The 25,725-nt window shown below is 45.9% G+C and overlaps 2 protein-coding genes across 16 annotated transcripts in view; one reads left to right on the top strand and one right to left on the bottom strand.

Annotated features, from left to right (window-relative positions):
* ADD1 (adducin 1) overlaps positions 1-3,421 on the top strand; it is a 63,503-nt gene extending 60,082 nt beyond the window's left edge. For 10 of the 12 annotated variants that reach the window (XM_005485696.4, XM_014266091.3, XM_005485694.4 and 7 more), the window contains one exon: positions 1,016-3,421. In XM_005485696.4, coding sequence (XP_005485753.1) covers positions 1,016-1,368 — 353 coding nt within the window. In that variant the 3' untranslated portion in view covers positions 1,369-3,421. The remainder of the gene's footprint in view (positions 1-1,015) is intronic. The other 2 variants (XM_005485697.4, XM_074541643.1) reach the window with 1 other exon arrangement.
* MFSD10 (major facilitator superfamily domain containing 10) lies at positions 2,478-25,725 on the bottom strand. 4 transcript variants are annotated; one of them, XM_005485690.4, is made up of 13 exons: positions 25,411-25,725; positions 22,857-23,042; positions 21,577-21,673; positions 18,092-18,195; positions 17,161-17,319; positions 15,835-16,023; positions 11,321-11,429; positions 10,643-10,754; positions 9,316-9,424; positions 7,328-7,418; positions 5,816-5,863; positions 4,861-4,950; positions 2,478-4,509 (listed from the first exon to the last, which is right to left on the bottom strand). In XM_005485690.4, exons 2-13 carry the CDS (start codon positions 23,022-23,024, stop codon positions 4,403-4,405), a joined length of 1,383 nt encoding a protein of 460 aa, XP_005485747.1. In that variant the 5' UTR covers positions 23,025-23,042; positions 25,411-25,725; the 3' UTR covers positions 2,478-4,402. The 4 variants fall into 4 exon arrangements, with proteins under 4 accessions (XP_005485747.1, XP_005485748.1, XP_014121625.1 ...); XM_005485691.4 differs by lacking the exon at positions 25,411-25,725 and adding an exon at positions 25,135-25,404; XM_014266150.3 differs by lacking the exon at positions 25,411-25,725 and adding an exon at positions 25,140-25,404.

Below are 25,725 nucleotides of genomic sequence, written 5' to 3'. Positions count from 1 at the left end.
AAAATAGTTGCCTTTCATTTGTGCCTCACAATGAGCACGGCCTGGATTTTGCTCTGAATTGCTCCTTATGTAACCTCAGTGGGGATGGATGTGGCCCAGCTGCCAGGACCCTGCTGGCTGCAGGCACGGCCAGCAGTGCAGGGAACCCCACAGAGTGCTCCTTGTTCAGCCCATGCCCTGGGAGCAGCCCCAAACTGAGCATCCTAAAGCAGCACAGCCAGGAGTGGGCACTGTTCCAGTTGAGGGAGGAGTGGTTCAGATCCCCTTTGGACACACAGCCACCACTGGACTCTTGATGTTCCCTTTTGCAGGGTGAGTTTGGCTCTTGACATCACATACAATAAACAGAACAAGCTGTATTGCATAACCTGCTGAGCTCATTTACTTTGATAAACTACATGGATTTTACTTATAGGAATCCATAATATGTACTCATATCTTGCCAAAAAAAAAGTGAAGCCTTTGTGATAGGAAGCTACATTTTGAAGCAATATCTGTTAGATTTCATGGAAGAATGTTATGAAAATCTCTTCATTGGGATTGTAGATTGGCAAACCAACAATTTAGAAATTAATGGATTTGCATATATAGGATCACTGCAAATCAGCAATTAGTTTTATCTCTCCAAAAGAAATAAGAATTAAAGTATTGAATTGCAAAATACTCTACTACATGCCAATGAAAGCTGTAGGTTTAATTCCTGTTTTATTGTACAAAAGCATTGTGTTGCCTGCGAATATCACGAGTAAAACAGCAGCGAGGTCTGAACAGTTACTTTCTTGCTGATGCAATTCAGCTTTATCTGTTCTGTGTGAAGAAGCTTAAAAACAAACAGACCTTGGGAATATCTTATTTCTTCTGTGCCCAAAGCTGGGAAACAGCCCTATTACAAAGGCTCTCATGCAAAGTAAATATATTAGTTTCTTGTAGAGCGCGCTCACCATCCACTTGCCTCGCCTGCCCTGCTCCAGGGACACTTTTGTAAACTGACTGTTGCTGTCTGTCCGTCCACCAGAGACACGGCAGGACCAGACCTACAGAGATGACAGTGATGCTGCAACCTTCAAGCAAACCCTCCCAGATCTCACCCCCGATGAGCCTTCAGAAGCACTCGGCTTCCCTCCCTTAGGGAAGGAGGAAGGGAGATGTGATCATGACGTGCCCAAAAGCCAAACGGAACCACCTGCAGTGGAAAATAAAGAACCCCAGTCCCAACCCACTGAAGAGCCAGCAACACCAACAGCTGAGGAGGGGACAGCAGCTGATGCAGGTAGTGATGAATCTCCAGGGAAGTCCCCATCGAAAAAGAAAAAGAAGTTCCGCACTCCTTCCTTCCTGAAGAAGAGCAAAAAGAAGAGTGACTCCTAAAGGCCAACCCACTGCAGAAACACTGTCATATTTTAAAATCCATTAACCACTAGAATGTACCAGATTGTACTGAGTGTTTTGTCTTACTATGTAAATGAATGCCACAATTAATCCAACCAGCCCCTCAAGTTATGGCTTGATTGTTTAGGGTTATAACCAGAAACTCGTGTCCAAAAAGGTGCTAATCCTGTGTGTTCAGCAGCTGCCACAGATCTGAGCCCTAGTTTGTAATCAAATGTAAATGACTTCCATGTGGAAGGCATTGATTCACTATTTTTAATTTAAAGCCTGCACTGCTTTGCAAAAGAATATAAAAAACTCACAATTAAAAATAAAACACCCATTGCTTACCACAAGAAGTGTTCTTTCCAATATTCTGTTCCAAGTCACAGGTAAATTTCTTAAATTTTGACTTTTAGAGAGGATACTTTTGCAGTGGTGTTCTCAAGGGGGGTGAATTCTTGAACTGACATGTAAACTTCTGCAAGCTTGTGAATACAGGTTGTGGTTTGGCCAAGCTTTGAGGCTCTCCATTGCTTCCTCTCTTTCTCCCTTCTCACTGTTGTTACAAAATGAAGGTGTTTTTCACTTTGTTTTATTTTATAACTGGCTGGTGAAATCAGTCTTTGTCTAGGACTGAAATGTCCGTGGTGTGTTCCGCTCATGTTGTGTGTTCAAAGAGCCTGATCTTGGCCTGGTTTTTTTTCTTTCTAGTGAATTACAGTTTAAGGGAAATCTGTCTTTGCTCTTTCCTCGGTGAGTCATGTGGTGATTTGGCTGTTAGAAAAAGGTTAAAAAGTAACTGAAGTGAAAGCTGGTGGTGTGGAGCATGGGCAGGTGTGTTTTGGGCCTTAGCACAGTTTTTTCATTCTTCTAAAAATCTCTTTGTTGCACATGCAGTCTTGCTGTGCATGAACCCCATGTGCAGCCTTTTGTGTTTGTTCCTTCCCACTGACAAAAATGTAAATGCATTACACTGAGTATTTCACCTTGTTTTATAGTAATTATATTTTCACTTACAAAAGCTGGCATTTCTTTAAATCTTTTTGTTGTTGCTGCCAGCGGTCAAGTGCAGAAATCCTGTGTACCCTTAAGGTGTATTTTCACCCTTTGCTATAAATGTTTGTTTAATGTGCAGCATGGCAAATCACTCGCCACTGAGTTCACTATTTCCCACTTATTGCCATGCTTGTGTCTCTCACTAATTACAAAAGTAGTTTAAGATCAGGCAGGTCAAGCTTGTGGAATTCTCTGGAAAGCGGGCGCCGTTCCCCGGCCCAGGGCCGGCGGGGCAGTGACCATTCTGGTTTCTAGAATTTGCATTTTGGGTTTAACAGCAGCAAACCCCAACACCCCGCGGGGGTGAGGGCAACACACTGACTCACAGTAAGTGTCTGTAACACAACAGAACATGGATGTAACCTTTTAGGACAATATTAAATGTTGCAATTGGTAACCTAGCAGAGAACTAATGCCTTACATTGATGCAGCAGAAAGCGCGGAGGGCCGGCTGCGTGGAGCGGCTCTGGGCGGGCAGAGCAGGGCCCGTGCCGGGCCGGAGGTGCCGATCCTCGGGCTGGTTTTGAGCGGCCAAGGGGAACAGCTGGAAGTGGAATTGAGCTGTCAGTGTTCAGGTGAGAACAGAGGGGTCGAGGTGGCCGCTGGGGCCGTGGGAAGGTGACAGGGCCGGTGTGGGCCAGAGCAGGCGGGCACTGGGCCGGAGCCCCTGGACAGCAGCACTCAGGCAGGACTGCATGGCACGAATGGCTTTCAGCTTCTGCTCTAACATTGTATGTCCTTGTACACTAGGAAGCAAACAACACTTATTTTGCTAAATTGTGTTTTATTGCAGGGTCGTAACTAAATGACTAATTGCTGTATGTTTCAGTTCTTTACTGAAGTCCCCCCATTTATCTTGACCACATATGCAATGACTCTTAATTTCTAATTTTGTAGTCTGTTCTTTTAGTTCTTTGTATTACAATATGAAATGTAGTCATGTATGGTATGGTTACACACTTTGGGGCAGAATAAAGTCCTGTATTTTTCTTTCTTTCTTGTATCATTAAGTTCTACTCACAAATAAAACTCTTAAAAAAAAAAAATCATGTTCTGCTTTCATAACTTGTATACTTTTATTCTGTAGCCTCATTTGCTTAGATTTCTTTTAATGATTAAGATGTTGATTAGTGATGGCGTTCCTTCCCAGAAAATACTCCAATTGGCTATGGCAGGGCTCCCTTCCCAAAGATTCCCAGCTCAGCAGTGGGCAGAGCCTGGTGCTGGCTCCTTCCCCCACCCATGAGCTGGGTCAGCACGGCACTGCCATCCATGGCTGGCTCCCTCAAGGAGGCCCTTGGGACCTTGGGATGTTCAGTTCAGAGGGGGTAACAACTGTAATGAACTGACCACAGGAGTGTTCAATGTAACACTTTATTGTAATGCAAAAAGAACAGGGCTTGGTCATCAAAAACATCCCACAGTATTAGAAATATAAAACACGTCTCCAAATTCAATTGTATATTAAAAACAGTCCACGTACCAAAGTCCCAGTGGGGTACCAGGCAGCCCGTAGTGTGCTTCTGCTTTTGTTTGACCATCACGTTTGCAGGTGTGGATGCAGCGTTTGCAGAGCTCTGGTACCACTGGTACAAAACCCCAGCAGAATGGTCCTGAGGGGTTGTTCTGTGCCAGCCCAGCCCCTGCAGAGCCCTGTGTGCAACAGCACCTGGGGAGTGGGGAGGGCTCCAGGCCTGCTGTTGTGCTGGCGCTGCTGCTCTTAATGCCATTCTCAGCTCTTGGTCAGGGTGTGTGTGGCTGGTTTTGTTTGTTTGGTGTTTCTCTGTTTGCAAAGCTAACCCAGCTGCCTGGGAGGCCGCCTTAAACATAACTGCTGTGTGTTGTTGCTGCAAATGGTCATCGTGTATCTCCTTCCAGAAGATCAAAATCTTCCTGTTTGCTCAGCAGAGCCAGGTGCCAAGAGTCAGGTCTTGCAGAGGTCCTTGGAAGCTGGTGATGGTTTTGTGGTTCCTTCCTACTCCTCCTTTGCCTGCTGTTTTATAGACCTGAGCAGAACCAAGGGGACAAGGAAAAAAGCTCCACAGACAGTGAAGCAAATCTCTGCCCCAGCCAGCCAGTAAACTGCAAAAGAAAGGGAATTCATCTTGTTAGTGTGCTTGTCCTTGCAGATGTGTGAAAGCCCTCAAAGCTTTGTGCTCACACAGTACCTGGGCAGCTGAACAGAACTGCTGACCCTTGGGTGAGCCAGAGGGTGCCAGGAGCTCAGCACGAAGCTGCACTCAGCAAACAGGTTCTGGCTTGCTTGCTGTTAACATCAGCCCAAGTTCAAGCTCTGAGGCTGCTTCCTTCCTCTGTCCCCTTACCCTGAAATGCCCAGGGGCTCTGACCCCATGCAGGGGGCCCCTGTGCCCCTTCTGCCCCAGCTGGGCTGGCAGGTGCCAAGAAGAGGAAGGAGCCCAAGGGCACACTCACCTGCAGCTGCCAGGATGGGTCCCAGGGCTCTGGCCAGGGCGCCCAGGCTCCTCAGGATGCCCATGACTCGTCCCTTCTGGCCGGCAGTGCCTGTGCAAGCAGAGAGTGACACTGTGGGTCAGGGCACAGCTGCAGCTCTGGGAGCTTTGGGGCATTTCCCACCTGCATTTTCCCCTCCCATCACTTCTCACCCAGTCCCCAGCCTGCCCTTGCCCTCCACCAAGGCCTCACAACTGCAGAAACACCAGGGCCTGGCTTGACTGGGACAATTTGCAGCGCACGTTCCCAAAATCCCCCAAGCCTGTCCAAAACAAAAACTTCACATTGGACACGAGATTTTCTGAGAAGGCCCAGGTGTACAATAAACACAGAACTGTGGCTGCAAGCTAAATAAGAGCAACATAAACACGACCTTAATGAGCAAACCCTTCTTTTCCACCTCAGCAAGCGCTGCAGTCCTGGCACCCAGCTGACCCAAAGCCGTGTTATCCACAGATGGCACCACAGCTACATCTGCTTTACCAGGTAACAGAGCAACCCTACCAGAAGGCTTCAGAAGGTTGCTCAGAAGGTCTTTTCTAAGGAATCAGCAAGAAATTATTTCACTGCTGGCAGGGATGGCTGGTGTCCTTTTCAGAGAGCCCACACTGTTCCCTCCTCAGTGCTGTTTGTGGCCTCTGCCCACTTCATCACCCCCAGCAATGAGGTTGCTGCAGTTTCCCCATCACACTGGCCTGAGCTGTGTTACACAACACAAAATTCCAGTGTGGTATTGATGGTCACTGAGCAGATCAGTGCTGTTAGTGCTGGAATTATCAGTTATGAGCCATGGGCTGGTTCCCTATGCTCCTCTGCAGAGGGATCCACAAGTGTTCCTGTTGATGCTTAACTCAAGGTCAGTTCTGTGCAATTTGGGCCAAGTCAATACAAAGGTCAGAGCAGGAAGGACACTCACCATAGCCTGACACCACTGCTGACAAACACGGGATAACAATGGCTGCAGCTGGAAAAATCCACAGAAGAGACTGTCAGCAAACAGCAGAGCTCAGAACAGACAAGAACAGTGACAAACATGTGGCCCAAACTCGCAGAGAAATACGCTGAGCTCTGGGCACTCTGTCCCCACTGAGTCACCAGGTTTAATCCAGGTCAGTGATGGGAACACCCCCTCCGAGGCAACCTGCAGGAAGAGCCCAGAGCTGGGAGTGCTCCAAGCAGATGTTTCACATTAGCATCCCTCATTCTGTGAGCCCTGGGACAGGGATGGACAGGGCAGGTCAGCCAGCTGGCAGCTTCCCAAATCACTGTGCTCTTATCAGGTGGAGCAGGGAACTGCTCTGTTCCAAACAATGAGGTGGCTGCACCGAGTGACACTGTCCCTGTGCAGGCAGGGCACTGGACTCAGGGAGGAGAGGCAGCTACAGCTTCTCTTGGGAAAGACGCATCCAAGAGGAAAAGATTACAACACTTTTTGGACACAAAAGCCAAGAGTTGTTCAGCAATCACTGCCCTCTTACTGAAACAGGGGCCTTTTCTGCCAAGAAAGAAGTGCCTCAAGCATATAGAGCAGGGGAAGGGAAGGGGAAGAGCAGGAATGGTCAAGGTTGATTTCACTGCAGGTGTCTCAATGTAAATACCCCTGGGGGGTTTCTCCTCCTTTTCCTGCCTCTTCCTGCCTCTCCTGGCCAGAAGGAGCAAAAGGAGGAGAAGAGAAACCCCCCCCACCCTAAGGGGCATTTCTAGCTGGCTTAACTGGGAAGAGATGGAGTCTGCACAGGGAAGACTCAAACATGCTTAAACATGAACTCTCACTCCTCACCTATCAGACACACAGCTGGCCCCAGACAAATTATAGGCTCAATAGGCACATTTTGTGGTTTAGAGTTTACTCCTAAATCAAGCTGTACCATGCAAAAGAGAAGTCCACTTTGGCAGCAGTGTTTAACAATAGTTAGCAGCATTGGTAATACCTGAAATCTCTTTTTAGACATCCAATAGATGGATCTACTTCATTCATGACTGTTTCCCTGAACAACAGCTTGGCAGAACAGAATTTACACAAACACTAAAAACATCTCTCTGAACACCCTCAGAGTGTGCAGGTCTCCAGCCTCAGCAATAATGCAGCACCACTCGGGTACAAAGGTTCCCTGCCTTGCTTTTTTTCCTGGGCTGAGCTATTTAGTGCAACTTTGCTTCTAGGTCTGCTAAGAGGGGGTAAAAAGGCTCCACAGTGGGACAGGGCAACGGGAGCACTGGGGATGCTTCCAAATACCACCATGCCAACTTCCTGTGATACAAACAGCATCAGAAAATACCCCAGACACCATTTTGTCCATATTTCACAAACCCAAGAATCAACTTTCTTTTGTAGTTTGAAATTAGAAGTGCATCTTTAACAGTGTGAATGAATGCATGAAGGAAAATATCTTTGTGCTTATCTGGCAGTGCCGTTTGAACAGCTCACCGAAGGAGTACAGCAGCAGTCCGGCGCTCAGCACGGTCACATTTGCAGCCCATCCAATTAACAGGAACGCGGGAATCAGCAGCACAATCGCCTGCAAGAGGAACGAGTCACGCGGTTCCACTGAGCCTGCTCTTAGAGCCCAGCTCGAGGTGCCCTGCCAGCTCCCTTCGGGGATGGCACAGCACACCAGGCACACGCAGAGGGCTCTTTCTTCCCAAGCACACACTTCAAAGGCACCTGGATGGCCCCACACCAGCACAACCAACTTTTCTGCTCTCTCTCACTGACACATGATTGCACACCGCATGCAAGTTCTCTCTCTACACATCTGCCCTTTTGGGGGGATTTTTCCTCTTGTTTTGTGTTAACCTGGCTTTAACTCTGCATCTCCTGAGCTGGCATAAGAGAAGAAAAAGCTTGTGTGCAGCAGGACTACAGCTCCTCTGCTTTTTCACAGCGTTATTGGCTGATTTTACCTTTAGCTTTCAGGTTTCTGTAGCCAAGAGGAAAAAAGGGGGAAGAAGGTGCATCTAAAATTCAAACCCCCAAAATAAAAGGCATTCTTCATCTCCTCCAAGAGCTGGACTTCCATTTCCCTGTGATGTCTCCCTTGCCTACAGAGCTCCTGCAGAAAAGACAGATCAGATGTGCTTTGTGTGTGATAAAGGAGGGTATTCACTGCCACTGAGGGCCTCATTTTGAAGATTCAGTGATAAATGAGCTGCTGTAAGCACTGTGCTAAGAGAGGCCACTTTTGCCATACGGTGCAGATTCACTAAGTGCCAGAATGGCTTCAGCAAAAGGGGGAATTGCCACAAAAGCCACGGGCATCCCTGGAGAAGAGTGCCCCAGGGCTGGGGGTGTTCCTGAGGAGCCACCAGCCCAGCAAATGAGTGTCTGAGGTGACTGCAGTGCTGGGGCAGGCCTGAGGAAGGAGCGTAAAAATGAGAGGTGCAAAGGGCAGTGCAGTGCCAGCAAACCCAGCAGGCTGATGTGGAGGATGAAGCAGCACAGCTGATGTTCATCCACAGGGAAACGTGACACCAGCAGCCTGACATCAGTGTTTGCCTGCCAGGGACCAGGGTGGAGATTGTTCCACCAGCAGAAATCACTTTCAGAGAAGCTGAGTCAATTCACTGGAATGCAGCGGTTTGGAAATCTACCCTGCCACCACTGATATCACACAGGCCTCAAAATAATGTAAAATACATTAATCAAGCCTCTAGCAGTCCAAGCAAACCTACTGCCAAGGAGCCAAGGCAGTGCTTTGTTTGGTTCCACACACAAATGTAAAGGACACATCTGCTGTCCCAGAGCTGTCTGAGCTGCAGGGAGCTGCTCCCTGCCATCCCAGCACAGCAGCTGCAGGGGCTCTGTGAGGAAAGAGCCAAGCAAAACAAAGGAATGTACACTTCTGTCAGTGAAACCTCAGCCTGAACACTGATACATGCTTTTGTTACGTGTAATACTGATGAACACAAACCAAAGATTGGAAAAAGAATCTATTTCTCCCTGCCCAGCAGTGAAATATACTCTAGGGAAAGCCTGTGAAGCACAAAGATAGCCAGATTGAAAATAATTTCCCAGAAAGAAATCAGAGATCAGCCCTGAAGCAGCTTTAGTAGTTTCTGCACTGCAAGAGAAATCACTGAAATAGAGCTTCACAGTATTCTACCTAACCTGCACAGATGGACAATCTGTTCTCATTCCTTACTGCAATTAAATATGAAGAATACAAAGTTTCAATAGTACTGTTGCTCATATCATAAGAAAGAGCTCTAATGTTCCAAAGTTTATTTAGATAAATAAGTGCCCAACAACCAGCTCTGATAAGTCATTTAGCTGGACAGATGAGACAGAAATTTCTTTTGATTGGACAAATACAGTTACAACCTCCAACTACCCTTCACTGCACTTCAGACTGAAAATTAACATATCAGATTTGTGGGGAGGAAAGAAAAAGAAATATTGATTTTTTTTTTTTTTACCCTTTTTACAGCTCTGATTTCATTTCCTGGCTTGATTCGGCGAGCATAGCCTCCCTGGATCACAGCCATTGTTATTCCAATAAAGAAAAACATCTTGCCCTGCTGCATGCTGGAAGGGAGGCAAAAGCACAGAGTCAGGCACGGAGCATTCCACCCTGGATTCACCAGTCCGGGAAACCCCCGAGCAAGGGACACAAAAACCACAAAACGCCCTCGGGGCTCTCTCAGCGCTGCCAGCGGCTGCCTCGGCAAGCAGAGGGCAGCGAGGGGAAGCTCCGAGCTTTATCTGAAAGGTGGGACGGTGCTGGCAGGAGCTGCAGCCGCCTCTGGGCTGCTGTGGGGTAGCTCAGGGTTCCTGGGCTGCCCACAGAGACTCAGCACACCAGTGGGTGTGAATTGTGCTGTGAACAGCTGTGCCATGTGCATGGAGATGTTGGTTTCCAAGGTGCAGCTCATGGAGGGTTTGATGGAGGCCAGCGTGGTGGTGATCTGCTGTCACACTGGGAAGCCTGAGACATCACTCCCTCCTTCAATTTTCTCCAACTTTCCCTTTGCCCTCCCTCACTGACTGAATTATGTGGAATTCTGCCGCTCACTGAGGGCTGCCCTGAATGCACAGGACACAGCAGAGCTCAGAGCACTACAAAAACCTCTCCTTGGCACACATGGATTGGTTAAACCACAAACTGTAATGAAAGACAGACAGGGAAAGATGAGACAACCCTCTGAGAATTACTCAAAGGGAAGGACATGCACAGGAATCAAATTGCAAGCTCACATTCCTGGCTGGAATTTTTCCTCTGAGCTGGCAGAAAAAGTATTTCAAGCTGAGCTGTTGGAGGATTCTGTTTTTTCTTCTCTGGAGGTTGACTACAGGAGATCAGGCTTTGTGACATGACTGCACACCATATGCCATGCAGAATTTGCTGATGAGCAAATATCAGCTCACAGATATCTCCCCATTCTTTGCCTCTTTGAGCTTCAGGTTTTGTCCTGATACCCAAAAACTCTTTGAGCAAGAAAAGGTTTTACTATAGTCAATACAACTAGCACAGCTATACCTATTTCAGGAGCTTAAATTTAATCTTGGGTATTTATATTCCCTAATTTTTAGAAGCTGTAGATGGAGTACCTCATTCATGATAAAAATTGTGCCCATATTTCATCAATTCTTCTTACAAAGCCCAAATACCACCAAACAATACCACCCCAAATTGGGGTGGCTTTACTAATGTCAGAAAGCCTCTCTTGAAAATACATGAAGAGACCTTAAATTAAAAGATTTTGGAAAATATCCTAGTCAAATATACACCATTTATTGCAATACCTGCTGAAGTGGAATCTCTGGTGAGTGAGAAAACTCAGTGTGTACTCCAAACCAGAAAACAGAAAGAGGTACAGGAAGTAGGCCAGGCCCAAAATTTTGAGATTCTGAAGATCTGAAAAAACAAAAAAAAACCAAACAAACACCAAGGGCGTGGGAGGTGGGGAGAAAAACATGGTGGTGTTTTCCAAGCAAGGCTTGACAATAAAACCACAATAGAAAAGTAGCATTTATTAACAGTACAGGAAAATGTTCTCACCTCAGATGCTCATTTTAAATATCCATACAACACATGCCACTAAAGGAATCCTACAGAGATGTAGAGAATCCTACATCTCCAAGTTGTGAATAGTCTGAAGTTCCTGGTTTGCAGCCTGAATAAGCAAACTCACATCTCCCTTGCTAATGCTAATGCCTTGATCTATCTTTAAATCACTTCACTTACTGCAGCCAGTGGCTGAGGAAAACAAATATCAAGTCAGAAATCTTCAAAACCTTCTTTTGGGAACAAAAGAACCAAGGTCCAGTGGAACTTCTGATTGCCTGTTCATAAGTTATTGAAGTGGGTTTAAATGAGTAAACAGAGTCCTGCTTCTGGAATGGTGTGAGTACAGTTTTCACTTAGAGGCCAGTGCCACACGCAAGGGACAGTGTTACTGTAAAAAGCCACCTGACACTTACTCTGCTCTGTGGGGCAATCCTTGCCTCGGGCGACTGCAGAGAACTGAAAGAGAGCCAAAGGACTGAGCAAGTCAACTGCTGCCTGAAATCCAGATGTCACAGAAGGGACCTGATCAAAGACACAAAGAGGTTTATTTAAAACCCTAATGCAATAACCACTGCTAGGAGCTGACAGGAACCACCAAATGTGCCTCTACACCTACACAAATCATCTGAGATGAAACAAAGCACCTGGCACTGGGATTTGAGTGGGCCCCAGTAACAACCCAGACATTCTGAACTTGCAGCTGGCGCCAGTGACTGAATTGAAAGGGGCAGCACTGACAGCACCGCAAACTGGAGACACAAATCCTTCTTTGGGTTCTTACAAAGCAGAAGTGCCTTGTTCTCCACAGCCTTGAAGGTGGCTTCATTTGGTTCACCTTTTGCATCATCACTCATGTCCAAAGCACATTTACTAGGAAAATAATGGCACATCTGCCTGCAAGCTCACAGGCAGCTGAGGATTTGCTCTTGTGCTACAAATCTGAGAGCAGTGTGTGCAGCACATCAAACACTGGTCTGTTTTGGTACTGGCTGATATTTTAGCCAGCCAGTGACACCTCCTGGGGAAGAGAAAGAAAATATAATTTTTACAGAGATTCTTTGAAAATATTTTAGAGGAATTTCCAAGGAGATTCTGCCCAGCCACAATGGGTGGCTTTTTAAAGAGGAAGATTTATTTTGTAACACTTCTGGGCCTTGTACTGTGTACATCTCAACCTAATTATGTACCTAGTGGCACTCTCCCTGCTCCTTACCCACAGGCACTTATTCTTCCATCTAATGCTTATTCTTTCATCTATAGATAATTTACATTTTTATTCTTTTTTTAAATTCTAAAATACAGAAAATTGAAGAAAACACGGAAGGAAATAATGTCTGAAAGATTAGAAATCAGATTAGAATGATCAATGATTAGAAATCCTACATTATTAGGAAAACAATTTTTTTGAGTAGAGCTTAGCCTGTCACTTTACACAACAGTCACAGACACTCAAGAATCCTGAATAATCACATAGAGTATTTCATGCCTTCAAAGCCTTGCACAGGCTTTATTTGATGAGTTTTCTTCTCTTCCCAGATAGGGAGGGAGGGAGCTACTCTCTCTCTGAGGGCAGAGATTAAAGGTCAGATTATCAGAGGAATTTAATCTCAGTGCATGACCTGAGGACTCATTACGGGCTGGATTTAATGAAGCTGTAAACAAATCAACCTTCACTATGGTATTAAGGACCTCTCTTGTTTTGATAGTCAGAGCTTCTGAGTACCCAACACAGAGTCTGGAGCCCATGAGTCTCACAACAGCAACCAGTCCAGTAGGCTGGGCTGGCCTGGGGCCATGAGGCTGCTGATTCACACAGAAAATATTGGGATATTTATTCTCCCTCCCACTGCATGTACTGCACACAGTACAGACACACCCAAGAAGTTTGCTCACCCTGTTGAGGAGTCTGAGAGGATTTCCTGAAGCTGGCCTGTGGCAATCCCCAGTTCCTGCATGTGTTGGTAGGATGGGGTTTGCACTCCAGCACAGAGAATCTGGGCACAAGCAACTCCCTGCAAGCATCTTTGCCAGTAACCAAAATACCCTGTAGCTTGTACCAGTTCTGAATTATCATCCATGTCAGACAGGATGCCAAGCAGCCTTGCACAAGGCTGATTTTAATTTTGTCTAATTACAATACATTGTAATTGCACATTTAAAACCTTACATGTTTTATGAAATATATACACCTATTTGATTTTTTAATGTAGGTGTGTTTGTGTGTGCACACATGATTTTTTTTTTCAATTTCTCCTATCTTTGCCATAGAAACAGTGGTCTAGAAATTATTTCATCTACTGATCCATAATGAAAGCATTGTCCTAAAACTGGCTAAAGAGTTTCACCATCCCCCAAAAAGTACACACTGCCAATTTCAGTCAGTGTCAGCAGCTGCATGAAGTTGAGTTTCTTCACAGGTTCAAACTCTGCAACATCTAACTTGGATTTCATTTCTGTGCTTATGATTCATTATCCCATAATTGCTCAACTCTACTTCATGATCATCCCCAAAGTCACCATGAATGGCAGGCATTTTTCAGAGTGTCTCTGCTCATTCTGTTTTCCTCTAGTGCAGTAACAGGAGTGGAAGGCAGAGTCAGTCACATCAGGATTGCAGCCTGGGCCTGCCAAGCTGCAGCCTCCCCTCCCAAAGCAGAGGTGTTCAGCGTGCACAGAGCACAGCTTTGTCTTTCCACAGGTCTGCTACTGATCCTGCACAGCCCCACACACAGTCCAGCAAAAAAGAGTTGTAAGAGTCTCCCTCTACCTCCCTGCTCATGGCTAGCTTAGCTAAAAACTAACTCTTAAAGGGGACAGATTCCACTAGAGACCTTCCTATTCTTCCCTTCTCCCAGTCTGGTCACAGCAGGAGCTGTTTTGGCTACCATAAGGCCAGTATGACTCTCTTGACCTGATCAACTCATGGAACAGTTGACAAAAAGAGGAAGGAAGAGAGTAAAAATGCTGTTCTCTTTGTATGAAAACATATCCTTTCCCATCCCCCTCCATTTTCCCTTCCTCCAAGTTAATTTCAATATGAATCAATATGAAACACTCTGTCCTGTGAAAAGCAGACTGATAGAGAAACAAGGGTATGATGAGAACGCAGCCAACTTCAAGGAAACAGATGTCTGATCCCACTGGCACATCCTCCTACCATTTCTCATGATGATTTCCCCTCTTTTTACAGCTTTGTCCTTCCAACACATTCCACTCCTATACCTGTGAGAGCACCTGCTGCAGCTCAGCCCAGCCAAGTTCCAGAAAGGCAGCCAACATACCTGCCTTTCCTCTGCCATCCACAGGCCAAGAAAACTACTGAGAAAGTGGGAGGAGTTACCAAAGAAGAGAGCAGAGCAGCCTAATAACAGAAATTACAAATATGCTGGATCCCATGGACAGCAGACGAGCACAAGAAGCCCCAAACCTGTCCCCCCACCCTGTCATGGGCAGCCTGTGCACTTTGTGTGACTGGGACCTGGCCCTGAGCAGCTTCCACTGCAGCACCCACTGCTGCACAGGGCCAGAGCCCCAAACAGCAGTGACAGAAAGCTCCTTTCCCTTCCTAAATTCAGTGCTGCTGGCTAATGCAGAGCAGCTGGTCAGAGCTTCCAAGAGGACAACAAAAGGAGGAGGGATCTATTCAGTCATCACATGATCCCAAAGGCACTGCAGCCATTTAATCACTCTACAGCAAAGGAGAAATTGTTTATAGAATACAGATTTGCTCTGCAGCACTTCCCTACATCACCACATTGCCACCTTCCTGGAGTGTGCAGCTCTAAGAGCAGGATTTTATTTGGAAGGTTTAGGAGCAGCCAAATAGGAAAGAGGAACAGATGACACATGGAAGAGTTGTTAAAAGAAAATAACATAACTGTAGTGCTTGGGAACACAGTGTGAGCAGCAGATTTCCCATGGGACACAACCTGCTGGGAAACACTCAGGGAAGGTGCAAAGTTTTGCCCTGGTAGGATCATTGCAGATAAGTTTCCTGAACAATTCTCTGTGTCAAATGGGTTTGGCTATCCAGAGACCAAGCACCCTCCAAAAACTGAGTGCTGCCTAGAAACCAGGGATCACAGCAAAGACCCAATCAGTGAAAGCCTCAAATCAAGTGCAGATACCCAGGGCTGAATTCCACCTCTCTCACTGTGCAAAGGAGACTGTTCTAAGAGACTAATCACACAGTGTCCAACCACACAATATTAAATCCTAATATTAATAAATGTTTGGCTCCACAAATCAAATCAGCCACTGAATTTTAGGACATGTAGGTATTTTCTATCTGTAGAAACAGAACAGCTCAGGAAAAAAGTAATTTGCTATTTAACTGTTCAAAATATTCAAGCAAATACAATATAATAGGTAAGAAAACTTCTAACATATACTGGATGAATGAAAGAAAATCCAGTCTCTGATGCATTTATTTTTATGATTTGCTGAAATTCTTCCCCAAGGAATCCTTGTGGTCATAGTTTAAGTTTCACTCCCACAGTCTCCCTCCTATGTTCACATTAGGTTTTGAGAAATTTAAGCATTACACACCAAAACCAGCAATGAAGCAGTCATGTTAATTATAAAGATCTTGTATTAAACTGGGCTAGGAGATGGGACCATCCCTGGAGGTGTTCAAGGTCAAGCTGGATGAGGTTTTGATCAATCTGGTCTAATGGAAGGTGTCCCTGCCAGTAGCAGGGGGGTTGGAAATAGGTGATCTTTAACCACCTTCCAACCCAAAATATTCCATGATTCTATGACCATACAACTGCTTTGACACCAACATTAATAATAATCCCAATCCCAGGAATGAGCTAAATTTCTGAGACACTGGCTAAGCCTGTTCTTTGCTGTTTCCAATATTTCAACCATTTTCAAATCTTATTTTTACAGAAAAACCAGATCTTGAGACCAATGGTCCACTTACCCGTTTTTCCTTGGGAAGAGTCTCTGGAAGAAGGAGGAAGATGAAAATGAAATCAGCCACAGCAAACGCGAGCGCGGACAGCGCTGAGCGAAGGTAGAAGACTTCTCCTTTCTCGGTCTGCAGGGCAAGGTAAGCACCCATCATGGGGCCCAGGGTGAAGCCCAGGGAGAAAGCAACACCAATCATGGCCTGCAGGGATAAAGTCAACACACAGAGGGAATTTTAGACACCAGTTTTTTCAGGTTGTGAAAGTATTTGGATTAACCAGGTACAGAACTCAGTCATCCTGAGGATGCAGGGAGCATGAAGCTTTAAAAGCCTGCTGTTTCCAAATAAGCAATTTTGTTTTCTGTCCAGTCAGGGAAGTGGCAGGAACAGGCAGTGGCCCATCACTGCTTGGGAATAGCTCCAGTCAGATGCTGTTTGCCTCCCAGAAAGCAGAATGAACATGCCTACTTTGCTTTGGAATAGAAAACAATACAAGCCATGTGGATGTGAGCCATGCTGCACTGACTTACTCTCAGGCCCTAAAAATAGGCCCTGACCCATTTTATTTACTAGTGCTGTAAGGCTACCTCTCTCCACAAATAAAAATGCATTTTGGCTCCCCAGGATTATGGTAATTTGCTTGGAAGATTCATTAGCTATCACTGTGAAATCTAAAGCCTTCCCCTCCCAAGAAGCAGCTGTCCTTGTGGTGGCTTACAACAATCTGTTAAGATAAGTCTGGGCCTGTAAGGTTTTTATAGGATAAAAGATATAACTGGTAATTCACAGGCCAAGTTCAGCCTGCAGGATGTTTCCATCTGTGTCACTGCCTTCTGGAAGTGGAGAGGGCAGCTGCTCATCCTTCTCAGTCAGCCAAATGTCACATCCTCCACCCACTGAGCTCAGATCCTGAAGCCAGTGCAGTGTGCAAGAAGTCAGGAGCGCTCTGTGCTGTGCTGCTGTGCTTCCACAGCTTGGGAAGGTGAGGAAAAGGGGCTGCCCTGCAATTGGCTTCCAGCTGCCAAAATTGGGCCATAAGACCTTTTGATTTCTAAGCTATTATAGTCAGAATTAAAGTTACCAGCAGGAGAAACAGTTCTAACACTGAAACAAGATAATTTTCCCATCTCTAAAGCATCTGTGTTTCACTTGGTCATAGGCAAAAGTCCAAGAGGTCCCAGGAATATGATCTGGCACCTTTCCAGAAGCGAGGTGGAATGCAAAGTCATGTTTGCACTTGATCAGTGAATACACACCTGATGAACACATACTGAGCACCCAAAATCAATTAAAAGCTGCCTATTAACACTAAACATGTGGCCCACAAGTGTAACTCACCATGCCCTTGCTCCGTGCTTTTGGAGAGTGCAGGTCAGCAATGATGGCTGTGCAGAGGCTGACATTCCCTTTGCTGATCCCCCCGATGATCCTGGAGAGAAGAAAAACGCCAAAAGTCCGAGAGGCAGCCCAGAGTGAGTATGAGGCTATCAAACCCATCTGCAGAAGCAAGAAAGGGTTCTTTATAAAGCAATGCAAAATTGACGTCATTTCTGCCCACTTCCCAGCCAAACATTTGCATTTTTTGTTTGTTTTCAATGGCTGCTCCAAACCCCATGTAACAGAACTGGCTGAATAAACTGACACTGCACCATGTCTTGAACAGCAATATAAAAGAAGTGGAAACAAGTCCATACAAACTACATATAATTGGGATATTTCTAACAAAATTAGAAGAGCAAAATTCTGTGGAAGTTAAACCAGTCCTGGGTACAAAACATTTTTGTACATCCCACTCCATTTGTTTCCAAATTCAAGAGAAATCTGACTTCAAAAGAAGAAGAATGTCCACATTCATAAGAAATGTGTCTTGCAGTGCTATACAGAACTTCCTAACCAACAATTCCCAGGCTCTGTGGAACAGGTCATGAAGTGATCAGCCCTCATTAATCACTTGATGAAGTAAAATACATAGGAATTAAGCCTAACATTTGTCAACAGAGCATCTGAAGTCATTCTCCCATACACAGGAAATAGGGGTTTAGGAATATGACAGAAACAGATAAACATTTTGGTGTGTTCTTTGAACAGTTCTGGGTCTGGGAAGCTCAGCTGAAGCACTCACACTTGGAAGTGTGGCCAAGTGACTTGACAAGAAAGAGTCAACAACCAGCAGATCTCAAAAATTCAATTTAGAGCTGAACTGAGACTGTCACAATTCAGTTCCTGTGCTAAGCACAAGATCATGGTGCCTTCAGCATGTGACACTCACCACTGTCACCAGGATGACAGGCCTTCTGCCCCAGTGGTCCGACACTGCACCAGTGAGGGGAGAGGAGAAAAACTGCAGGAGGGAAAAGATTGAGCCAATCAGACCTAAAAGAAAGATAAAAAGATATGAATCATTAGGTTTGCTGCCTTTATCTTAAATACAAAGACAGCCAAGCTGTTTGGGATCTAGCACACTATGTGTGATAAAAACTTGAAATTAAATGTTAAACAACAGCTATGAAGAATAAAAAAGCTATGAAGAATAGCTTTGTTTCTCAGAACACCAACATTGCATTTACTTAACTGAGACAGCAAATACAGACAGACCAGATGTAACAGGCATAAACTGGATTAATACCTGGTTACTTCACTGGTGAGAAAGGGTTTGAAACTCACTGGTTATTATGGAATGATGATTCTCCAATGTTTCCCTGCTGACTACATACATTTTTTGTTCTTAAAGCAGAGATAACACAGTCTTTAACAGTCACAGTTCTTTTAAGACTTTTTGATTGTTTGAACCTGATTCTGTCACACTTAATTAGTTTTTCTTTCCTTTTTATCATGGAAAGAAGGACTTAAGCACTGCTGTTAGTGAGGCACCCTAAGAGGTAGGAGTGATTCCAACAGACTCCAAGAGTCCTTTGAAATCTGCCTCCAGCTTCTGTGATCTTTAATTCCTCTTTTCTCTTGCCATTTCTAGCTTCATAGACTTATTAATTTGCACTACACTCTCAACATGCAGGCAAAAGTAGCTTTGCTGTCACAGCTTTTCTCTAAAGGAAAAACTGGGTTATATGTTTCAGATCATTCAGCTACCAAAGCTTTAAAAGGCAGGGGAGAGACAGACCAGAAGTTCTGCTCCCATCAGCTTTGAGGGAGGCGGAATATTGATACTGAACACCTTGCTGGGAAGAGCTGCTTGTGATAATTCACAGCTCAAAAAAAAAAGGGTAAACAATCTTACAGAATTTTACATGGCCAGTTTATGACACATAGTTCCCTTCATTGTGTTTCTAGCATTGTAAAAACACCCTTCCATGCCAAATATTTCCAAGCCAGCATGCAGCAAAACCAGGGCTGTTCCACAGGGGGGAAGGAGCTGAGGGTGACACAGCACGGGCAGTGCCCTCACCAGCCTGGTGCCCCACAGTCTGATGGGCTGGGCAGAGCAAGTGCTGCCAACAGCACCCACTGACAGTCCCACACAGGGCAAGGGCTCCACACATCCTTCCAGGGATGGACCAGCAGGAGTCAGGGCCAGAGAAAGGAGTGGAAACAACACTATGATGTTGGTTAGGAGACAGATATCTCCAGTGTAAGTCTGAGGTCCATCCAAGAGATAAGGACAGAGGCAGCCCTGGAGACAAAGTCTGAAATACAGCTCCTGAATCACTGGGCAGAAAGTGTGTGGGCGATGACTGGGCACAGCAACTAAATATTGGTGCCCTCAGGGCTCTGACGTGGGCAGAGAAATTTCTGCCTTGAAGAGCCTGCAATCTAATGAAAAATGAAAAATATGGCTGGCACTGGGAGAAACAACAAGATGATGTGGCAAGCACCTTCCCAATCCTCTGCTCCTTTGGGCAGACGAGGGCAGTGAAGGAACACAGGCTGCAGGAAGGCTCCAGCAGCCTCTGCTTAACATCACAACTGTAATGAAACTTTCCACACAGCACTCCCAGGAGTGCAGGACACGGCAGGTAAAAGGAAAAGCAACAAGTTGGACTTGACTGGGAGTTCCCACCCCTTGTCTAAACAACCTGAGATGGTGAGAAGTTGAAACTAGGAAGCTTCTGGTCAGGCCTTAGAGGAGACAGAAGGCAGCTTCTGAGGGAATAAAGAAACTGTTTCCTAGCATTCAAAACCAGTAATTTGACTAAAAAATGAGCAGAGAAAGAAAAACATGCCTGCAAGGATATGGTAAGAAAGAGGAAAATGGCTCATAAACTCCCTAATGCCTGTTATACCAAATTAAACTACTTTAAATAGTAACAATACATTCACACATATTCTATTTAAGTTTTGTGTTTCATTTAGTTTATTTTAAAAGCCTTTTGCTTATCTTGGGGTAGGCCTCAGCCTGCCAAAAAGAGAGAGTAGACAGGTTCTAACTAAAATTAACCCAGACACCTTCATATCTTCATACTCTGAAATCACAGATTTCTCACAACTGTCTAGATGGCAGGAAGCCAGAAGAGTCTCTGATGTGTACCATGACATATTTCCCTCTCTGTTCCTGCTGGAGCTCATCCACAGCAGTGTCCTAGAGAGAGAAATGCTTCTGGGTCCTGCAATCCAGAGGCCCTGCTGCTTTTAATGAGACTAAGGGATTTAGCAGCAGTGCTGCACTACACCTGCTCAAGGGGCAGGCGAGGCTGGAACACACAAAGTTTCTGTTTGCTTCCTACTGATGGATCTCTGATCATGTGCACATCAACTGGAAAGGGAGAGGCATTTCTGGGACTGCCAGGGCCCAGCCCAGCAGCTCCTGACCCTCAGCTGGCAGTGTGACAACAAGGAACAGCAGGCCTGTATTTCTGTAACAATCTGTAGAACAATTTGAGTAAGATCATAGCATAATTCAGGTTAAAAAGGAGCTCTGGAGGTCACCTACTCCAACCACAGTGGTGAGGAGGTAACCCTCCTCACCACTCCAGCTGTGAGGTCAGAGCAGATTGTTCAGGGCCTTAGCCAACCAGGGTTTGACAATCTCTGAGGATGGACACTGCTCTGGGCAGCCTGCTCTACTGACCATCCTCACTGGAAAAATGTTCCCCCATATTTCCCATCTGAACCTCCCCTGCTTCTACTTACACCTGTAGCCTCTCCTCCTCCCACACACCTCAGTGAAGATCCTAGCTCTCCATAACTCCCCACAGGTGCTGCAAAGCTGCCATTCACTGCAGACCAGCCAAGGGCCCCAGACTCTCCACTGGACTCACCACAGTGTATGGACACTCCTCCCTGTACTGGGGACCAAAACTGAATGTAACAATTCAGATATGGTCTATCCAGTGTTGACTAGAGCAAGATGATCACTTCCCTTAACCCACTGATTCTGTTCACACATCCCAGCAGCTCTGGGCACCTTTGCTGCCAGGGCTAGCTCATGCTCAGCTTGCTGCTCACCAGGACTCCCAGGGCCACCAGTGAGTGTCCAGTCTGCTGGAGTACTCTTTCCCACAGGCAGGACCTAAAACCTGTCCCTACTGAATTTCACAAGGTTCCTGTTATCCTGTTCCTCCTGCCTGTTTAGTGTCTCCAAACAACAGAGATGGGGCTGTCCAACTCTTCATTGCTATCAGAGTGTTGTAAACAAAATCATTTATAGTCTAAGAGACACTTTCTGAGTTGCTTAAACCTAGAACTAATAACAGCCAAGCATGTTTGTTGTATTTCTTGTCATTCTTCACATCAACATTGCAAATAACTTGGAAAGAACAGTGTTTTTGAGCTGTCAGCTTGTCTGTTCAGTTTCCCTACCTCCAAACAAGACGCTGTTGTATTTCCTCTCTGGAGGTATCCCAGCCATCACTGCAAACCAGTCTACCCCACGTTGCAATGACAAATAGAATCCATCCTGAAAAACAGAAAACAGGGAAACAAACAGAAGCAGGAAGAAGTTTATTTTCAAAGACTGCATCAAAAACTAGACACAATGTGGACTAGAGACAATGTTAGACGATTCCTTCCCTCCTCCTCCTCACGAGGGAAAATTTGCTCACTGATCAAAAATAGCTAAAATGGTGAGTGTTAACAGACAGCAGATAGGATATGTTTGGGTGGGGGAATGTCTGAATTTGAACTTTTTCAAGCCTTCAGGCCCATTACCTGCTAAATCCTGAATTAAACAGGCATGCCCTGAAACTTTCAATTAAAATGGCAACATGAGACACATTCTGTCCTGCTGCACATGTTTAGCCTGGGAGAACCAGAAGCTTGCAGATGCAGAAGGAAAAGGTGATGCAAAAAAGGAATGATTCCCAAAAAGAGGAGGAGGACTTGAAAAGAAGAGGGTCTGAAAAAGAAGGTGGAGACCTTGGCTATTGGAAATACACTGGAAGACCCTGGGGAAGACCCTGGAGACCAGAGCCCATGGTTTGGATTAGAGATGTGGTTGTAAGAAGGACAAAGGCTACAGCTGCAGCTGGAGTGGGGTTAGAAAGAGGCTGACAGAGGTGTGGGCTGCAAAAACAATTCTCCCACAACAACACGTTCATCTTGACCAGTAATGCCATTAACACCTGAGCAGGGTAACAATGAGCACCTGCACAGCCAGGATCCAACAGGAGCTTCTGCTCTGTTCCTGGAGCAGCAGCCAGCTCCCTGCTAGGAATGGAAGCTGAGATGGAACTCCACACTGGGGGAGGCCAAGTGACCTTGTGAAATACCCAGGTGGGGTAAAAGCTCTCATCTCCTTGGTTCTTCAATAAACCCCAGCCTGCAGATCCATTATGAACTGCCTCACCAGTGACATCAGTGTGAGACTCAAATGCATTGGTAACCACAAGGACTAGACACTAAGAAATACCTGAATTTTTATCAAAACAAATCTCCCAATTTAATGAAAAAATAAGGGTGAAGAGTCTTATGCAGGTTGACTAATAAATTCAGTTAATGAAATTCAGTTAATTCACATTTATATGTGCCAGGTAATTATTAATCTTCCTACAGCTGCTTGGTTTGCCCCAAGGCAGGCGATTTTTCTTCCATTCCTCCCTCAAGATCCTAACACTTTTTGTGGGCTGACTTTCTTTGCTTACCTCAGTCTGGCTGTAATAATCAAGGATGGAAGGAAAGAGTGGCAAGATGAGGGCAAATCCCAACAGGTCGATGAAGAGGGCCAGGAAGACAATTGTAATAACACGATTATGGTTCTGTTCCTGCCTGTCATTGCTGGAGCTGCTGCTTCCTCTCTCTCCCAGGGCCATGTTCCCAGTGCTCTGCTCCTAAAAAAATTGCATTATATCCAGTCAACAGGAAGCTTTTTGCAGGTCTTTCATAAGAGTATCTTGTTGATTCATTCCTACCTTTACAGACTTCACAAAAATAAGTTCTGGCTATATTAAGCTACCTGGGAACAAGGGAACAAGAGCCACAACCTTCCAGTCTTGGTTCTTAGCTCAGCACCAAGTTTTCTCCCATCAAGAACAGGCTACAAAGGCAATAAAACAACAAACTCTATTATAGGAGCACCTCAAACAGAACAGAACTAAGGAGCATTTGAAGTTTGTCAACATGTGAGCAACACTAACATGACTTCCCTACATGTTTTCAACTCAGCTTTACAGTAAAATAGGTATGAAAGGGCACTCTATTCCAAATATTTACATCCAAGTAAGAGTTTATTTATGCCTTCAGTGTATATTAGAAATGACCAAAACAACAATTAAAAAAAAAAAAGGCAGACTTCCTAAGTATTGCAGGAATGCAGTCTTCAAGATAAACCCCACAAGAAACAACAAAAGAAAATTTTTAAACTCCATCTTTTATTTCTTTCTCCAGATGACAGCTACTGACCTGGGGCATCAAATGATTAAGGCAACGTTTTTATTTTGTCAGAAATACCAGAACTATCAACTCTCTTTGATAATACTCCAAAACTATCTTAAAGCCCTAAACAAGGATGCAGATCATATATAGTTCAGTCTTTAACAAATAAAGAAGCTGGTCTCAATCCCAAAAATTAACTCATTTGCAACATAAATCAAAATCAAGGAGTAATATATAAACCATGGAACTGCAAACTTCAGAATTATAAAACATACATGATATCTCAGTCATAAAAGAATCAAATTTACAGTCCCCTCCTCTGCAAAAGTCCCTGAAAGTTTGTTGGACTAAGAATAAAAAAGGAGACAGAATTTTCATCCAAAGCCAATTAATACAAAAACATTCATTGACTTTGATGAGTCACCACTGAAAACAGTGTGCAATTCTTAATAGGTATTCCAGACCAGATGTACCATATTATATACACAAGGCACTTGCACATAGAAAACGATACTGCACTAATTGAAGGCTATAAAACTTTGTCATGCTCAGCAATAAATATTGTGACATTTCTTGACCTATGAAGTCAATTTAGTGGCACTGAAGCATTATTAAAGCTCAATTGCCAGGAGGTAAATAAACATGGAATGGGGGCCACCTGCAATCCATTTACTAAACTCTTGGCATAGTGCTCTTAACCAAACTGGTCTGATTTAGCAGATTTATGTTCAAGATCCTTTTATTAAAATGGCAAATCATCACCGCTACAAATACTCAGCATTATTTGCTTACCCAAATGATAAAAGAGCACGTGGAGCCAAAATAACCATTCCTTTAAGAAATACTCTCTGGGCCTAGGTCCATCCAGCCAACAGCTGAGGGATGGGGTCACTGAGGCAGACCGTATTGTTTTTCCTTACAATTTGTTTAGTCATCCACTGAATTGTATGACCAAGCTAAACTTTATTCCAGGGTTATTTACAAAGGTAACATCCCTCACACCTTTCCCTCAGGAATATTTCTGCCACCGTGCAGCTCCAACCCATCGATGCTTGCAGTGACCTTTCACTCTGCTCCCGTTTTGGCTGCGTGGTTGCAATTTCCCTTACGCAATATCCCAAGGTACTGCACGTTTTTGCCTTTGTGCTCCGCTGGTTTGGTTGTTCAAACCTCTCCATAAGTTTTTGCTAGGCAGGAAACCACACAACATTTTACAGGCCCTTGGCATCCTGACAGCAAAAACAGAGCACTCCACCTCCACGGCGACATCTGCCTTGTGTGAGGCGCGCTGGGAGAGAGAGAGGGCTCTGCCTTTGGGGAGGTTGTTCCTGAGCACACGTGAATCCCTCACAGCCGCTGGCTCTCCCCAGCCCTTCCTTCCCACGGCATTGCCCGTGTCCCATCGCTTCTGTCCCCGTCCTCCGTCCGCAGGGCCGGGGCTTGGTGCCGTGGCTCCCAGGAAGGGCTCAGCACCAAAGCCGGCCCTGTCCGAACTGAGATTTGTTATCTGCCAGCAGGCAGAATTTCATCCTTTGGGGGTTTTCTTACCTCACCTTATCGCCTTGTGAAATTTCCGGGGCCCGGCTTTACCTGCTGAGCCCCGGGAGGGCTCCTCAGCCTCCCTCACGCAGCCCTGGCTCAGGTCAGGGCAGGCGCTCGGCCGGGCACGGAGACAAGCCGCAGTTCCCCAGGGCAGGGCAGGGCAGGGCAGGGCAGGGAAGGGGCGGCCCGGCAGAGATGAGGCGGAGGACGCGGGGTTCCTCCCGCTGGGGAGCCGCGCCCGGCCCGGCCCTGCCCCGCCGCCCGTCCGCCCCGGGCACCTACCGCTGCTCCGGGCTGTGCGGGCGGCCCCCGCCCGCCAAAACCGTCCCCGGAGATGCTGCGGACGGCGGCTCCTCCCCGGCCCTCCGCGGCGCCCCGGCCGCCTTCCTGTTCCGGCGGGGATGGAGCCGCTCCCGGCGCCGCCGAGGACGGACCCGGCCCGCCCGAGCGGCTCCGCGGAGCGCGGCGGGGCTTGAGCACCCAGCGCAGCGCCGCGGTACGAAATGAACGGCCAACCTCGCACCGCAGCCCTGCCTTCGCCCTTAAACACAGGTCCTGAAACACTCGTTCCAAGGGGAGCGGCGTTCCGTTTATTGC

Source organism: Zonotrichia albicollis, chromosome 5 (assembly GCF_047830755.1).
Source record: "Zonotrichia albicollis isolate bZonAlb1 chromosome 5, bZonAlb1.hap1, whole genome shotgun sequence".
Classification (NCBI taxonomy): Eukaryota; Metazoa; Chordata; class Aves; order Passeriformes; family Passerellidae; genus Zonotrichia; species Zonotrichia albicollis.
The sequence above is the reverse complement of the archived record's forward strand: the minus strand, read 5'-3'. Positions and strand labels throughout refer to the sequence as shown.